The sequence below is a fragment of the Parasteatoda tepidariorum genome, chromosome 9 (genome assembly GCF_982258835.1).
Source record: "Parasteatoda tepidariorum strain Cologne lab strain chromosome 9, Ptep-v5.0, whole genome shotgun sequence".
Lineage (NCBI taxonomy): Eukaryota > Metazoa > Arthropoda > Arachnida > Araneae > Theridiidae > Parasteatoda > Parasteatoda tepidariorum.
This window is the reverse complement of record NC_141763.1, coordinates 44,199,144-44,218,648: the sequence shown is the minus strand read 5'-3', so window position 1 is coordinate 44,218,648 and position 19,505 is coordinate 44,199,144. Positions and strand designations below refer to the sequence as shown.

At 28.0% G+C, this 19,505-nt stretch overlaps 1 protein-coding gene across 1 annotated transcript; it reads left to right on the top strand.

Annotated features, from left to right (window-relative positions):
- The first annotated feature begins 115 nt into the window (after positions 1-115).
- LOC147804022 (mitochondrial import inner membrane translocase subunit Tim8 A-like) lies at positions 116-19,162 on the top strand. Its single transcript, XM_087151704.1, has 3 exons — positions 116-437; positions 15,021-15,105; positions 18,938-19,162. Exons 2-3 carry the CDS (start codon positions 15,022-15,024, stop codon positions 19,103-19,105), a joined length of 252 nt encoding a protein of 83 aa, XP_087007830.1. The 5' UTR covers positions 116-437; position 15,021; the 3' UTR covers positions 19,106-19,162.
- Positions 19,163-19,505: the final 343 nt, after the last annotated feature.

Below are 19,505 nucleotides of genomic sequence, written 5' to 3'. Positions count from 1 at the left end.
TCTGCTAGTCTTCAAACATAATAAGCCTGGTTAACCTCATTTAGTTGTTATGTGTTTTTGGTGTGTGGCACCATTTTCGCCAGGTGTTAAAAGTCACAGCTGCGAATAATAACTTGAATGTTGATGCATCATGTTTACAATCATGTTTCAATAAACGTTTCAATTTACAACTGCTAATTAATACTTGAATTTTATCATTTTTTCTTCATTTTTATTTCAGATTTGGTGCTGATTATGTCAGTTATTTGAATCACAAATTTAGGCTTATTTTACGATTTATACATAACGTAATTGAAATAGGTGGCCGGAAGTGTTTATATGAAACTGTATGATGAAAATTTTGTCCTCTGTGCCGCATTGTTTACCGAATAAATAAATAGTGATTATTCGGTGTCCGACCCATATAAATATTTCGTTTTTTAATCAAGAAACTTAGTGTAAGTATGAAACAACCTAATTTGTTTTTTTTTTTGGGATGATTATCATAACTACGGCAAGGCCAAGTGCCGCCAATTTTTTGGCGACCTATTTAGATAGGCCGCCAAGGGGTAGGAGGAAAAAGAGAAACCCGATCATGACATCACGACGGAAAAAGGGAAGATGGGGGAAAGAAAAGGCGCTCTCTAAGAGGAGAGAACCAAAAAAGAACGGTGTTACCGTCGTGATATCAGGAACGGGGAGAAATTGAAATAACAGGTACAGAAGATAGAAAAAAAAATCGCATGCAAAATGTAAACATAGTTCAAGAGTGAAAAATCTGGATTTTAAAGAAACAAGGCTAACGAATAGAAAATCAAAGATAAACATAAATAAACACTTACTTATGGAAACTCTATTCAAGTAGGCTAATCAATTTTAAAATTGTTAAGCTTTAACTGTTAATTCTAAATGGAAAGTTTGGCAAACGTAATAATTTTTATATTTATTGCATATTAAATACTATGCTTTTCAGGTAACATTCTTAATAAAACAAAACTAATTTTTTTAAAATAGTTAATTGAATTAAACTTTCCCTCAGAAATTTCTAATTAAATTTCAATTTATGGTTATCGATTTCTAAAACATAAATTTTAAGCAAAATCATACTAACTTTAAATTTATATTTAATTTTTTAAAGAATTATATTAAATTATAATTATTAAAACTGAATACATAATACTTTTTCTTCCAATATTTACACATTATAATACTCTATACAATTTTGATCTTATTTAAACAAATTAAGCAAAGTAAATGGTGTTTTTTTTTAAACATAAATTTTAAGCAAAATCATACTAATTTTATATTTACTTTTAAAATTTATATTTACTTTTTTAAAGAAACAATAATTAGTAAAAAATAAAGATGCATTACGTCTAAATTATACACTATAAAATTTTTAAAATACAGGGAAAGAAGCTTACTTCATTTACGAATAAACATCGAGTCGAAAGAGAAGGGGGGGAAATAAACAGTAATTTTTTAATAGCAAATCTTAAATTAACAAAAAAGAAGTTTGAAATTAAAAAATAAAATTATATTTATTGCGAATTAGACAATTATTAATTCAAATAAAAACTCTTACAAAAAAACAGTTTGTGTAACTTTCCACACAGCCATATTGAAAGAAAGAAGTGCGCGCTTTTCTATCGAGCCAATCAAAACGTTAGTTTGGAGTGTTCGGCGGGAAACTTGACAAAGTATCGGGTGATCTTTTTCTTAGAAGGCATTCCTCCCACAGCCTTAGAGGAGCCTAAGCCCACAGCTGCACTGGGGGAAAAATTCATCAATGTCAAAGTTCATCTTCTAGAAAAGACCGCTCTCTTCCTATTCAACTGAGCAATCTGAAATTATTACACCCCCTTCAATGGGACTTAGAGGAAATTTATTACCATTGCAATACTGAAGTTATGCTTTCATGACTAAAAAAATATTCCTTATAAACTAAATTTTTTATAACTTAAATTATTTCGTAATAGTAACTTCCATCAATAATTAGGGTGAATAAAATTCAAAGTAAATTACATTTTTTAATAATAAGAACATTCCATCAAGTAAAAATGTATGTATCACGACAGCGATTCCCAAATTTTTTTCGATTATGAAACCCTAAATGATCCAACTTTTTTCGACGGAACTCCGATTTTGTAAATGTAATAATTTTACGCATGTAAAAATTTAAAACGCCTTATGTAAACATTTAATGCATTTATATCCTCGAACTAATTTTCAGATGCACTAAATAACTTAAAAATTATTGAACTCCTAATAATTAACATTTCAACATATTTTTCGCTCAAATAATTTCTCGGTATTAACTTCTGTTTCGAATTCTATAAATAACACTTATAGTCTTCAATTAATTATTAAAAAGAAGTTTTATTTAGTGTCAATAGAAAAGGGTTAATGGGTTCAATCATTTAATCTTTTTTTCATGGTTTTTCAGAAATCTAGATTCTGATATTTTATTAATACTTCAGCGTCGGGGGGGGGGAGTGCCAGGAAGGAACTGCCATGTAATAAATCAATTATATGCATTTGCCTTCAATAAAATTGACCCAACCTAATATTCATTTCTGAGTTCAAAAATTGATCTCAGAAATAAATATTGGGCAGGGTCAATAAGGTTCATATAATAAACTAGTTTTAAAGTCCTGCTTTCACGAATTCGCCTCTCCCCTTCTATGACTTCTCATTTATTAATTCCATATAGCTGATTACGACCTTAAAGGTTTTTATCAAAAAGGATGGAAATAGTGCACTTAATCGTCGTTGACGATTGATATAGTTGCTTACCAATCTGCAGTGGACGTTAACCCATTTTTATTACATATTAACTGAAACTGAAAAATAAAATTAAAAAAATTTCTTTTTTATTATTCACTTTCGAATAAGGTTTCTTAGTTTAAGAAATTTTAAATTGTTACTTTTATACATGTAATATAAAAGAAATAAATGATAAAAAGTCAGTAAGAGTGGTGAAATACGATTCCTCTAAATTTTTCTCATCAATCCCACAATTTAAATTGAAAAACTCTGATGTCGGTGAAAATCTTCTTGTTTTTCGCATTTGAATTATTTATTTTCTGGTTGTCTTTCTTTGAAGATTGAAGTCTTTCGAATTTTCTATTTTGAAGAATTCAAATAATAAAATCAATAATACAGAAAGTTACATTAAGATTGAGAAGAAGGACACATCCATAAAATAATATTAAAAAAAAAAATTAATCTTTGACATAATGAACTTATCTCGGGAAATTTTATTATTCGTGCTTACATAAAACTGAAGCATAACGGAATAAAATTATCTATTGGTAACGATGCAATATGTTCAATTTCTCTCCGGTTGAGTTCCTTTACCATCAGGCTAACAATGGACGGTTTTTCTCTTCTCCCACGAATACGCGTTAGTTTTAACTTCAAAATTCTTCACGAAATCGAATTTGGTCGACTTGATAAGGTTGCTGGGCTTGACTTAGGAATCCTCTTATCTTCTAGGTGTAGCTGAAAATTACAAGGTTTAACATTAACAACTGCAAATGCCTTAGGTAGCTCCCATCGTCCATAAGTTGCGTCTGTAGTTTATACATATATACAACTAGATTTCTTTTTTTCTGTTTAGTTTTGAATAACTGGACCAAGCCAAATTTTAGGACCCGCTACGTATTATTAGCATTTAATTATTATCATATTATTAGCCTAATTATTAGCATTTATTTATGATGTGCTTAAACTTCAGATGTAGCCTATAATTCCAAAACTCTTTGTTTTTCCAAAATGAAAAATACTGAAGCTGAATATATTTTCCCGAATCGACAAATTGTTTGGTTATTTGCGGAACAGATAAAAATACCGTGTTTTTTATTGTTTTCAAATCAGTAAATAATTCTTTTCTTAGCAAGTCGACTCCAGAAGTTGATTTTCTTAGATAAAAATATTTAAATAGTTTTCATTACATCCTGCTTCACTTGTAATCTTTATTATTTTTATTTTGTCACACTTTATTAACGTCATTTTTCGATCAACGTATCTACACGCACTGAAAGATAGCCTATTTCGAAACTTCTGTTTTTACGATATTAAACTATACATTTATGATTTAAATTAATCTTAGCAAGTGTTATTTTTATAACCATAAATTTAATGACTACAATGAAGATTTATAACATAATTTACCCAATTGTAAAAATATAAAATTCTGTATATTGTATATACCGGTATATAAGTCGACCCGCTATATTTTTGATTGCGCGCTTGTAATTTTTGGTATGTCAGGTGTATAAGTTGACTGCTGAAAGAACCAAATATGAAAATTTTTAAAACGAAAAAACATGAAAAAAAATTATTAAGTCTATAAAGACTATTAAGTCTAGAAAAAAAAACTATTAAGTCTAGTATCTGCAAAATTTTCTTTAGTTAAAAATATTCCACATTGTACTCACTCGCATTTATGTTACATAAAATGCTTTGTAATTATTGTAAAATCTAATAAAAAATGTGAAATTTCGAATTCTTTTGATGAGGGTGGAGAAAATTCTGTGTGGAACTCAGTAGTTTAAATTTGAAGCTTTATGGTATTTTTTTAAAAGTTTTTCATTGTGTTATATTTTTTGAAATAACTTCTCTTATTTAAATTTTTCTATCTGAAAGTAATTTAAAGTACGGTTTTTGAAGAAAAAAAAAACTTTGTAAGTAAAATTTATTGCAAGCATATTAAGAATAGTGTTGTAAAGGGCAAATTGATACAGAGTTATTCATATCTGTCTCATTGAGTGAAATGCATGGATATTTCGTGATCAACGAATGTCCGACTTTATTACTGGTGCATAAGTGCCTGATTTACGTCAAATTTTGAAGGTATGAAAAGCCTTATTTCTTTTATTATTATTTCTAACTCTTTGTTTTATTATATTTTATTCTTATTTCTTTTATCATTATTTCTTCTATTATTTATATTTTTTCAACCTTATTTTTATTATTATTATTTCCACCATACAACTAAGAATTTTCTATTAAATGATTATTATTAAATTTTATATTAAATGAAACTCCTACAATGTCAGATATCAGATTATTCAAGATTTCAAGGTACTTCTGCCATGGGGATTTATGCACCTTGAACTCATCCTCGACATAAGAAAAAAAAATTGTGCCAGAAACATACAAAATAAAACGCCTTTAAAAACAAACAAAAAAACTGGAAAAAATAAATGAGTGATAGCTAAAATTTTTCAAGACTACTGAAAAATGCTTAAATTTATCTTTCATTCGTAAATTCGATTCTTGAGTTATTTTCTCCACCAATATATATTTCCTTTAAATTAAATATTTTTTAATTGCTTAAAATATCTAGTTTTATCTCACATTTGCGACCACTTTGAAAAATTTCCCAGATAGTGGGAACCCTGCAGCAAGTAAAATAAAATTTTATGCGTTTTTTCCAACTTTTTAATTTTTTAACTTTAAGCAACTTTAAAATAGTTATTGACTAACATAAAGGAAATGAGAGATAAATGTGTGAAAGATTTTAATAATAAAAAAAATTGGGAAAAAATGCTATTACAGTTGACCGTCTTAATAGAGTATACTACAAATAAATTTCTTAGTATAAAAAAGTCGATTTTTTTATCAATTATATTTTTTAGATATTTTAACTCTTCTTTCTTCACAATATAAAGATTATTCTATTAATAATTTATGCTTTTTCCAAAAATAAAATTAAAAAACCCATGTAGGAATTTTTAATACATTTTTTTACAATTAATCGTTTTATATATTTAGTTTATCTTTAAAACAGTTTTTCATATTTTTCGAACCATAGTTGTAGAGTTGATAGTTGAAATTTTCGACTCCAAATTTTTCAGAAAGCCAATCACCGACCGATCATTGAAACTTTCATTTAATCTTAGATTCAAGACATGCATTTGTAAAAAATATTAATGCACAATCACGCATAACAAATAAATGTCTTAACCCAAGCTGATTCTTTAATAAATATTGAAGGAAACTAACCATGATACATTAAATTTAATTTTTACCTTTAGAACTTAGCTTAATAAATTTGACTTAGGAATTTTATGAGCTGAAGGATACCTTATTTGTTAAATATTCAATAAAGTAATTTATAAATATGTATTATTTGCTATAAAAATTGTTGCAATGTTAACATGGATTGACATAAAATCATAATTATAAATACATTTTTAATTATAAAAGTGTATTAGGATGTAATTATTTAAAAAGTAAGTAATTTTACAAAAAAAAATATGTTTAATTATGCGTCAATGATATGAACCTATCAATCTAAAAGATATTCGTTAACTTTATTATTTGTAATGTATTTATGCTTTTAGAAATAATTACAGCTCCATAGACAATATTAATTTTAAAATAATCCAAATCAGGAATTAAAGTTTCTAAAAATACGAAATAGTTTTGAAAGATCGCCTTGAAGGTGAAAATAGAATTAATTACAAAGAATAATTAAAGTAACAGAAACATTTCGTTCCTCTTTACAATTTTCTTTCTATTTAAGTTCCCTCCCCCCCCCTTTTTTTTTATTATCTCAATGGTGATTTATATTTTCGCAATTAATATTATTTATTTTCATTTAATCATAACGTTTTGCCGTTTCCAGAAAATCAATAGCTAGATTGTCCCTCAGTCTCAATAGCTTTATGTGTACTTTTTTAATATTTTAGTAAAAAAAAAAAAATAGGCTCAAAAACGTTTAAAGATTATAAATTAATTTTGTAATAAGTAATAATTTAAACGATTGTAGTAAGATTAATAAAAGTAATATTTCTATCCTCATGATTATAAACATTTGTCTAAATCATTTTCATAATCGGAGTTGGGCTAATTTTTTTACAATTCCGATTTATAGACATGATTATTTTGAATGCAGAATTTATTGAAAAGTTAGGAAAAGGTTATTTATTTTTAGTTGAGTCAGATTACAAATTCTCTCTACGACCCAGCTCTTATTTGATTTTTGTATTTATAAATTTTAAGAAAAGCTTTTTATTTTTTTAATTTTTGCAACTAATTTTGCTCGATTTGAAGATTTAATTGATTACACCAATTAAATATTTTTCCTTAAACAAATTTCAATAAACTACACTGCGGTCTGTAAGATATTAATAAATGTAACTAAATAAATATACAAAAAAAAAAAAAATTATTATTTTGAAGATTTTAAATTTGAAATTTTTTTTTTTCTTTCCAATTGTCATGTTTCCAAAGAATCACCCATAACTGTCTAATATTAACATTTCAAGTTACTTATGCTTACATATAAATCAAATGCCTTTAGTCTGAATCTATTATCTGCAACTGGATCGCAATATTATTAGGCTTGCTTAATTTTTAGTGGGATGATAAGTGGTTATGAAGAAAGTTTGAAATAAAAAATTTATGATAGAATTTTTAAATAAAAATGAAAGCTTAATGCAAGCATTACTTTTTATAAGCATTTATGGAGAGAAAAAAATTTGCTAAATCTATGTAAATTATAGGAAATTTTGCCATTTATAATGGACATTTTAAAGGAATTATTAAATATATTGTAAGAAATGGTGTATTATATTTATATAGTATTTGACTATTTCGAAACCAAATCTTATCAATGAAGACACAAGAAGGCCTCCCATCCATTAATCATATGGTACTTGGGAACCTAATCCCCGCACCATGACGAAAATGCTACAGCGGATGTGAGCAATAAAGCCCTGACCTTGGAATTTATGGTTGTTGGTTGATAATAGATTACTAAAAGTTCAATGTAGATTGTTAAAAATTAAATTTATAATTATTATATAAGATTACAAATGAGATGAGCTAAATTATAATCATTAAGATATATAACCTGAGTTTCATGTCAAAATTACTGATTTAAATAAATTGCAAGTTGCATTTTATTTAATAATAAAAAATACTATTTTCGACTATTCGAATTATTTGTAAACATAGCATAATTTCTCTTATTGTTTATTATACTTTGCTTAGTTCAAGCCTCTCTTTACAAACTATTTAAATTGAAACCCCCTCCCTCTCTTTCCATTTTTAAATTGAAAATAATACAGAGATGAATGTGCTCCGGAAAAAATCCGGGTTTCCAGATGTTTCGCTATCCGCGATCAGGAAATCCACAGTCCAGAAGTTTACAGAAATAATCGATCACATTTATGTATAAAAACTATTGTATATTTCATTTAAAAATATTAGAACTAGAATTTATTCTTGGCATCTCTTTCATTCGTAAATATTTTTTCTGGTAAAATAATAAATGTGATTAGAGATAAAAGTAAACTAAATACATAATTATTAATTTAAATTATGCTGCATATAATTTATGTAGACTTTCACGTTGTGAAAATATCAATGATTTAAATTTATAAAGATATTCATTTTTTGAAATGCGTCATTAATGATTTTCTCAGGAAATTTTCAGGGCTTTTTAATTGGGCTCACAATCACCCCTGATAATAAGAATAGGGGTGGAAAATAAGACACTACTCGTAAGTGGAATAAAACAAAATTTTTTATTTGTCATGCTGCTCGAGAATATTTCAATTAAGAAGTTAAAAAATTCTGTAGAAAATTAGCAATTAGTTGTGGTGCAGCTACATTTTCTTACAACTCTTAAATCAAGAAATTGATCCTCTTTTGTATTCTTAGCAATTGCAATCGAAAATCTTCTGTTATAAATAATGTTGCTTGCTAGTTGAAGGCATCACATATGATTGTGATTTTTGGAACTTACAATAACACTGTATGGCTAGATTAAAACAAGAGAAAAACAAGCTTAATTTCCTGATACACAATTAATTAAATAATTTTTTTATACATATTAAATTGGATTTTTACTTACTATATTGTATATTTAATAAGATAGCTTATCCATACATTTTTAATGTTTATTAATACATCATTGTTCATTTTAATTGAAAGTTTATAACAGCAAAGATATATTTCATTAATAAAAACTAGTAGGACAAAATATTACTCGTACTAAGATGCAGTTTCCGTGTTTTGAGAGGCACATGTAAGATATGCAATTTAATCACTGCAGGTGCAAATAATTTAATACACGATTTAAAACGCAAAATCATACTCTTTTTTCTTACTAAACATTCCCTCAGATTTTTGACTTTATAGCTTGAGACGAATAACAAAACATTTCTAACAGTGTTATTGATAAAGATGTTGAGCCATAAATACTAAATAAAAAGACTCATTCTTGTATTGATATCTTTGTTAATGAATATATTCGGACTTCTCTTTTTGAATTAAAATTTGCCTTATTTTTGGGAAAGTACTGCACAATTTTCTCAGATTTTTTTGTCCACTCTTTTTGGAAAGCTTATTACGTGTAAAATAATAAATTATATTAATTTTTGAAAAGGGCTGTTTTAAAAATACAAGCTACAGTGGATACGCAATGCATGCGAATCTTCTTCTTCAGGAGCGCAACAGCCCTTCATGCATGCGAATCGTCAGACAAAATTTCCATCCTAGAGCCTTTGATGCATCAGATACTGTTCAAGCAATTTTCAGTTTGCTTCTATGTAATAAAATAATAATAAATTCGAACTCATTGAACTTCATAGCTTCGAATATGGAAAAATCATTTTAACACATTATTTTACCCAATATAAGATTTCTAAAAATGCAGAAAAGGAAAAGTTACGTTAAAAATACATCAGGGAATAGAAATCTTAAATACATATTTAATATCATAATAAACAAATATCTGTCTAAGAAATGGGTAAATAAAAAATGCTTTATAAAAATAAATAAACTTACCTTCCTCTCTCCTTTGTCATTGTCTAAAAATGGGGGAAAAACTGCTTCTCCCCCCTCTCTATTATAAAATAGTGGCTGACTATGAAGATTTTATTTATTTATTTATTTTAACGAAAAAAACATCTTAAAATTTCCTTTAAAGAAATGTAAGGTCAAGAGGAATTTAAAAGAAGTTACACAAGTGAATGAAATGTTTCTTATGAAACTCGTCTCTTAAAGAAAAGATTAATATGTCATTAAATATTATTGTTTGAAGTTTTTGATTATTGGAATATGTCTCACAAAAGTGGGATACTAATTTATTTTATTTTGTTAAAAAATCTTTAATGTTACGAGATGTTTAAAATATGATTTTTAACATTATTGGAAAGAAAGCTCATTCGTTTTTACGGGACGTGGTGTAACGCTTGATACTCGTCGCCTCTAACACATGATCTTATGAAAATGAAAAAAAAAAATTGAGATAGTAATAATTTCTGTTATATATGTCAGGAACAATGATAATTACCATTTTAGCGACTTGGTTACATTCAAAACGAAACATAGAACTCAATGCGTTTTTTTATTTTTATTTATTTATTTATTTTAAATATTGCGACAGTTTCAGAATTGAAAATATTCATTAAAAGATTCGGGGAATTTTTTGCAAATTTTCATAAGATCATGTGTTAGAATTTTCATAAGATCATGTGTTAGAATTTTCATAAGATCATGTGTTTTGTGCTTTTATAAGATTATGTAACACAAATATAAAAACACAAAATTCTCTTTGCAATATTTAGTAATAATTTTAATTAAATCTTTAAATTTTAGTTCTAATCTTAAACTCTAAGCTGGAATTTAATTTTAAAATTTTAAGACTGTGAAGAGCATTGACCTGATGTCGTATTCTGATGCATTGATTGTACTGACTTGTTTGGAGTTCTCTCAGAAATGTTTTTTATTTTCAATTTCTCAGTAAAAAAAAAAAAATAATTAAATAGATAAATGAAATATTTTTTTTTACTGATTTGATTTAAATTTTAACAAAATCTTCTAATCGCGTTTAAAGTTATAGTTTTTTTTTTAATTAAACTCCAAATTTATAATTGAAATACGTGCAATGGAAACTAGTATTATACTTGCGAACAACTTTCTTTCAAGTTTAAGTGTTGTTTATTATGATGAAAGTTGACATTGTACTTTTCTCTATAAATCAACTACAGATATTTTTTAAGATGCAAGCAATCATGATGGATAAAACAAATCAATTAGGTTAAAAATAGCATAAATGCTAAAGAACAAATAAAAGCAGCAAAAGTTCTCTTAGAGCCCTAAAATGTAAATTATATTTTACTTTTATGTATATATACTAAAACTAAAGTGCAGGTTGGTATAATCAAACTGAAGAAACAAAGAAACACTGTATTGACTTAAGTAAAGACACTGTAACTAATTTTATAATACATATTTATTTAAGTTTTTAAAACTATATACAAAAATATCTGAAATATATTTCTTATTAACAAAATAGTTCACTGTTGCCTTCTAAGGATAAATTATTTTAAATGTATAATTTGCTTTTGTAGATCCATTTATTAGGATATTCCCCAATTAATTATTTTTTATGTAAAAATATTGATTTTTCTGTGAAGATTTTCTTATTATTTATTTTGAATCTACCATTCCTTTTTTTCTTATACTATTATATAATATCTTATTTAGTAATGTTATAAGAAATTGCTCTCTTTTTTAGTCGTATAATTATGAAATAAGACTTGGTTCTTGTACTTTATCATTTTTGAAATTGCATTTGAATAAGACAATGTTAAAGTAAAGTTACTGCGTATGATAATGAAATATATATAAATATTTTCTAAAAACTTTTATAACTTTTGAAACTGCAAACAAATGAATAAAATAATAAGGTTAAAGTAAAGCACTTTAAATGTATTAATTGCTTTCTCAGGTCTATTCCTTGAGATCTATTGTAATTTATTATTTGCGTAAAAGTATCGATTCCTTTGTGAATAATTTCTTATATATATTTCCAATTGAAAATTATCACCTTTTTCTGATTAAATGTTTAATTTGACGAAAAACGATTTAATAAAATATCATATATCTGAAAAAGCAAACAAGCGAGGCAAATTTTTTTTTGAATGTATAAAGTGCTTCCCTAACTCATTTCTCAAATCTATCATAGTTCATTATTAGCGTAATATTCATTGAATTTAGCGTATTCATTGAATCATAGCGTATTTCATTGTGAAGAATTTTTAGTATGCATTTGGAATAAGAAAATTTAATCTATTCTTTTCGTCCTAATTACGCATCTGAAATGGTGAATTTAGCGATAAAAGCAATAAGTAATGTATTGCAATAAAAATACCTTATAAAATTTCGTTACATTTGAAATTGCAAACTTTTAAGGTAATTGCCATAAGATCTTCATCCTAATTAAAAAATAATAAAAATAAGGTTAAAGTAAAACATTTAAATGTCTAAGCTTTCTTAGAAACGTTTTCCTCAGATCCATCTTAAATGCATTTTGTATTGAAAAATGCATAGTTCATTTAAATCTTCATCCTATTGAAAAATGAATAAAATGTTTAAATCAAATATGAATTATATTTCAGAAACAAGGAAAAGAAACTGTGGTGCATTATAAGACTTTTTAAAATTATTATTCAAATGTAATCTCATTAATTTTGAGTCAAACAGATTTTTTTTTAAAAAAGAATAAAAGGATTAATAACTTCAGATTAGACGTTTGCAAAACGTGTGTTTTATTTTCAGGAACTGACACCGTGAGTACGTTATTCAAGAACTAATATTTTGTACACGTTATTTAAGAACAAGAAATCGGAACCGGTTACTTAATAACTGATATATCTTAACTGATAAGTTCTAAGGAGTAGTCAGGGAATTTGAGCCAATGAGAAGGAAGAGGCGTAAACGTCATGATCAGAGGAAAACTGGTTCCCTCCGCCAGAAACGTTATCTTCCTTCCTCGGCGACTCTTCGCCAACTTGCCGTAGTTATGATAATATCCCCTTTTTTTTAAATGTGGCTGCAATGATGTATTGAAACTACAAACTCAACGTTTAATTACCAAAATCTATAATTTACCAAATATTTTAATTCATTGTCATAAAGTAACTTACTCATATAATTTCACTATGTCTAAAATCTCATGTTTAACAATTATATTTTCATGATACAGTTGAATAATCTTTTAACATGTTAATATAATCTTTTAACAAATTCCTTAGACTGACAAGAGCCATACAAAATGAGTCTCAGGTAGTACAGACTTTCGAAAAATATGTGTTGCATGATAGCAAGATGATTCATTGCTGGAAAAAAAAAATTTTTTAGTCACTGGGATCAGGGAAGACTTGAAAAGTTTTCTAAGAAATTTGTTTTGTTTGATGCCACCATATATTGGTAGTTTGTTTGGTTTGAGAAAATATTTTGAATCTGTACCAGAATGGTTGATAAGCATGATTCAGGAAGCAAAATGAATAAAATCGAGGATATTTCGGAATAATGATTTTTGTATCATCTGCAATAGCTAGGGCGCCAACTAAAATTTGAACTTGCAACTTTTTAAAAAAACACGTGTATAGTTTGCCTAGAGGTGGCACATGTGTTCTTGTACCTAAGAGATGCTAGCAGTTTTATTATTTAATTGTATTCATATATATTTGTTACCATTCTGGAATGTTTTTCTTCTGTTGAAAAACTTAGTGACCATATTAGTGCAGCTACTGATTCGAAAATTTTTATATGAAAAATATATTATTAACCTTAATGAACTTTGAGATGTACGTAAAAATAAATATGTACGGTAAATAAAAACCATAAAAAATTACTTCAGATGCTTGTAGTTGCTGTAATAAACTATTTTTTATCTTCAAAAGATGTGGTATGAAGGTATAAGCAAAGAAAGATACACAGCTTTAAGACCTCGCGTAAGAATCGCGGTGACATTGTCGCAGAATGGTACAAAGGTCTTGCAGAAAGATTTTTCTTTTGAAAAGTAAAAAATATATATATACTTTTCTTATCTTCAGAAATTTACACGTAATATTTGCAGAGATGCCAACTTGCTTCGGACTACAAATAAATATCTTAAAGTGGTAGTTTATCAATTTTGATTCTTGGTTTAGTAGATTTTTATCCACCACTATTTCTAAATAATTTAAAGGCTTATTTATATAATTCACCACTTTATAGTAGTCATGGCATGCTATATCTTTTTTAAAGCAACCATGTCAAATGTTTGCAAAATTTAGTCTGTAGATATTTACCGTTTTTTTTTTTTTTTTTTTAATTATCATGGCGTGTCAGGAGCAGTTGGCATCTCTGTATTTGAATCACGCATTTAGATAATCACTTTTTGACTTTTCCAATTTATGCTGATAGTATCGTAAATCTATGTAATGTTTCTATTGTATTTTCGACAGTTATTGATATTAATTTTCACGTGGATTTCAAATATCCCGATATATTTCAAACAATAGAAAAATTCGAAACATGCATTTGTTTATTTACTTTTTAAGGCAATAATTATATTGAATTTTTGGCAGTTATTGTTATTGATTTCTCCATAGACTTTTAATCCGACATTTTCTATACGATATTATTTATTACAACAACCTAATCTCGAAACGAAACACGCATTTGAGATATCCGATTCGGGCAATTTTGTCATCAATCTTTTTTTTTTTTTTTGGCAAATGCAGCTGCGAATTTCATGAAGTTAAATTGTTTTTTTTTTTTTATTATGAATATTTACAAAATTTGAAGGAGATAAATTATGCGTTGCCTCCCCCCAAAAAAATGCGAGAATATCACCTATAATATAAGTATCAAAAATTATTACGTGTTCAGTTGAATAAAAATATATAGTTGTTTTTTGTAAACACTTATTTACGCAAATTTTTTTTATTATTAAAAGTCTCTTGCAGAAAGATATTTGTGCTAGGGAGATTTGTCGCAGATAGCTCTAAAAAAATTTGCCGCAGGGCTTAAGACTCAAAATTTATTTTTATATTTACCATTATTTAAATATGCTCTAGAGTGTATGTATATCATTTCATCTTAGCCCATCCTCCTTTCAAACTGTGTTTGGATTTCCATAGCTGCAGACATTTTGTCTAGAATAGTTCTCCTGATAGTAATATTTTATAATTTAGTTTGAATCATTATTTGTTGCATATAATCATTAAATTAATTTTAAAATTTAGGATGTCTCTTGATGCTAACAACGTTGATGCAGACTTAGAGAAGTTCTTAACTGTTGAAAAAGTGAAAACCCAATTCCATGAACAAGTAGGTTCATTTGTTATGTGTTACTTTTTTCAATTTTGAAATTATTCACTGTAAACTCTGCATGCAACTCTGTTATAAGAAAGTCAGTTTAAAGTATCTGTCATGGAATAGATAAGATTTAGGTAGTCCTAAAATGTTAAATATGTTGAAAAAGATTACTAATGTAATGTCCAATTTTTTATTACAGTCATACTAAATTAATTTTTTTTAAATTTATTAAATCCTTATTTTCATTTATTGCAGTTTGATTTCGAAATTTAATTGAATATGAAAGTTTTAGAGATACAATTATTTTTTGCTATTAGATGCTTCACAATTCTTGTTTGTTTGTTTTTATTAAACTAATGATCATATTTATTAACACTTTAAGTTCTATTGATTGTATTGATTTACTACATTGTCAGATGTATATGTTTTTTGTTTACTGAGCCTACTGAAAGATGACTAATACTAAAAGAGGCAAAAATAACTCTTTAAAAGTAATAATTTATTATAATAAATTGTATTTTGTTTCATTCTTTTTGCTAAATTAACTCTCTTGATAAATATTTACCTAATGGACTATACCAAACTATTTGAAACTGTACCAAACCAAAAAATGTATTTTATCTAGTTTGAAGGTCTAAATCAGATAACTAAACTTTTTAACAACAGAAATTGTCATACCTTATAAGGTATGACAAATTATATAGTGTACTGTACATATGTCCACAAGCAGATTTAATTTTAAAATATTAAGTAATGCACAACTCATTAGGACTAAGTACTAGGAATGTTCCGAAAAATTTATATTAGCTCAAAGATTCGTTTTGACTTAGAGACTCTCGACCAACCTCCATAGCCCACTTGTTAAAAACAGAATACCATTTTCCTTGCCAGATGACATACTAGATGGCGCCACTGGATATAGAACTCTCTCTCAGAACAACAATTTTTTGAGAGCTTTGGTGTTACTGGCGAACGAGAGATCGTGTTGTTTATTGTAGTGTTGTTTCGTTAATATACACCTGTTAACTAATTGGAAAGAGTATTTTTTCTTGAGTATGTGGTCATTTCTTTTAAGATTTATTTAGGTACGCACCGACCCGGGTAGAAAAACCAGGTAAGAAACCTTTTATTGATATCTGTTCTATTGAAGTAGAAAAAGAATAAAGTTTTCTTTTTTGACACTACTTGTAGGCTGAGGCCCATGATTTGGGAACTGCTGGTCTTCAAAATTTAAAATTTTTACTATCCCTCTTTTTAGTTTTAAATTATCATAGTAATATATTTTGATTTTCAATTATACAGTCAAACCCCGTTAACACGAAATCGTCGGGACCACCGAAATTTTTCGTGTTAACCGAATTTCGTGTTAACCGTTTAGGTAGTGGCGGCATCTAGTCAACAATTATTGAACTACTAAACAATTACTTATATATTACAGTTCTTAAAAGTTACTAATGAAGACATATTGCAAATTTAAGTGAATTTAACATAAAATTAAAAATACTAAAAACAATGAACATTTAAAAATAACTTGAAATTTGGAGAAGAAATAATGAAGTGAATTGAACGCCAAATTACGAATTTATTTATCCGTTACGGAATCAAGGTTGAAAAAAGTCAGTTATTGACTTCTGTTTTAATTTCTTAAGATAACACTTATTAATAAAGTCATTTATATGCTCTAAGTTATCTAATGCATCCATAGCATTTTCTTGTTGCATGAGGAAACGATTAATTACTTTCATTGCACATGTCGCCTCATTTAAAGTAACTGGATTTTCTTGTTCAATATCGGACTCTTCATCAGTTGTATCCATGTCGACATCATCATTTTTCGCCGATAGTTCAGCGATTATGTCTTGATCGGTGGTTATATCCGATGTTAGCAAATCTTCGTCTATAGTGGTGTAGTCTTTGAACAAAGGGGTTGATAGAATCCCGCGTTTTTCCGCTTCTTCGATCAAATTAGTCAACGTTTCTGGTTCTGCTTCACTTATTTCTTGAAGATTCATTTCTTTTCCATCTGTGAACCCACCGCACTTGAAACTGTTTATAATTGTTTCAGAAGAAACATTGTTCCAAGCACATTTTAAGTATCTCATTGCGTCTAATAGATTTACAGAAAATGTAATTTTATTATCAAAGCAATGGATCATCTTGCGTACCATTTCTTTTCTGTATTGCACCTTCAAGCTATGAATGATACCTTGATCGCACGGCTGAAGTTCTGCTGTGGTGTTAGGAGGTAAAAAAACACATTTATCGCTTTTAGTCCGTGAATATCATTATGAGCACTACAATTGTCAAGCATCAAACAAATATTTCTTTTTTCCCGAAATAGTTTCCTGTCCAAGTCTGTTAACCATTTCTTAAAAAGCATTTTATTCATCCAGGCTTTCTTATTTGAAGCATATACAACGGGTAAAGTTTTTAAGTTCTTAAAACAACGTGGGTTCGCTGATTTACCTACGACAAACAAGGGCAATTTTTCGGTCCCATCCATATTACAAGCGACCAAAACAGTAATTCTCTCTTTAGAGCATTTTCCGCCGGAGCATTTTTCTCCTTTAATGCTCAATGTACGGGAGGGCAATGCTTTGAAAAAGAGTCCCGTTTCATCAGCATTGAAAATGTCACGTGGCGCGTAATTTTTCCTAAGAGCAGGCCACTTTTCAGACAAAAATGATTCCACAGTCTCCTTATCTACAGTTGCTTCTTCGCCACAGATTTTATGACACACAATTCCATGACGCTTTTTGAATCGTGTTAACCAACCGTTTGAAGATGCGAAATTTGTCACGCCGAGAGCATCCGCAAAAACTTTTGCTTTTTCTTGCAATACATGACCCGTTAAAGGCAGATTCTGACTCCTTGCTTCACGCACCCATCGCAAAAGCGCTACTTCGATCTCCTCATTTCCCCCTGTTATCATTCGCTTTCTAGCTGGCTCAAATTGATTGATAGCATATGCGACTTCAATTTTTTCGCGATTTTTTATAATCGTAGATAGCGTGCTGTTGGGAATTCCATATTTCGTCGCGATCTCTGTTTTCTTTAATATTCCATCACAAACTTCATTCAAAATTTTTTGTTTAGTCTCTAAGGACAAGGATTGCTGTTTTCGACTCATTTTTACGAAATTTCAAGGGCAACTGACAGTCGGACTCTACCACGATCATGTGTGCTTATGCACTACTTTCCACCCCCTTCCACGCACGTGCAAAGAACATTCCGAAACAGAATAGCAGCAACCAATCAAAAGAGATAATTATGGAAGGATGGGACCTCGATTCGAGGGTAGGAGTAGAAATTTCAAAACACTAATTCCAAACTCTTGTAAAAGAAGAAATTTTGACTTGGAGTGAAAAAAATTCTTTTCGTCTTAAGCGGTATTTTGCGATTTGGGTTTCGCGTTAAAAGAATTAATTAACACTATTCTTCAGACTCGATCGACGGGACCTAACAATTATTTCGCGTTAAGCGAAATTTCGTGATAAGCGATTTCGCGTTAACGGGGTTTGACTGTATACCATGTAAGAATATATATTCCAACCATAAATTAGAATTGAATTTAATTTGCCTATTGTCCAACCAATATTCTAGAATGTGATTTTAGATAAAGATAAGACAGATTCAATCCTGACCCAACCAAACTTACATACCAAAAGGAGGTTTCAAACTTAAACTCAGGATAAAATTTTCATTAAGTTTTTTACTACTTTTAAACAATCGTTCAGTTATTAAGCACTTCATCACAAATAAATTTATTTCTTTGACTATTTTTAAATTAAATTCTACCTTGTAACTTTTTATATTAACTAACAACAACTTTTATTGATTCTAGGTACATCACATTACAGACATATGCTGGGATAAATGCATTGACAAGCCAAGTTCCAAGTTAGATAGTCGGTCACAGGCATGTCTAGTAAATTGTGTTGAACGGTTCTTAGATGCCTCTTTAATGCTTACTAATCGTTTTGCTCACTTGCTACAAAATGCACGGACTTAATTTTCTCATTTAATTTTTTATATAAGTTTCTAGTTATTAAACATGTTATGAAAGTTATGTGTGAATTCAATCCATTAATTTAGGTGATGAAGTTAGTATATTAATTTTTTATAAGTCTAAACTAATTGTTACTTGATACATTGGGTATTCAGAGTTGTATAAATCTATAACGAAGAGTTAAGATGCAGTTCCTTTTACTTTAACCAAGAGATCAAAAAGTTAAGGTTGTTTTAAATGAGAACGATAATTAAAATTGTAAAAAACATTTTTCATTTTAAAAGCGTTTTGCCAGTGAATATTTTTTATATATATAAATTAGTGTAAATTTTGCATTTAACTTTGTTATGTTAAGTGTCCTACTATAACAAGATGTAGAATTAAGTTTTTCGAGATTAAAGGA

Bases quoted from the DNA above. Each gene is read 5' to 3' on its own strand.
- LOC147804022 (XM_087151704.1), top strand. From the start codon at position 15,022: ATGTCTCTTGATGCTAACAACGTTGATGCAGACTTAGAGAAGTTCTTA. The intron at 15,106-18,937 runs GTAGGTTCATTT...TATTGATTCTAG, and splicing joins AAACCCAATTCCATGAACAA to GTACATCACATTACAGACAT.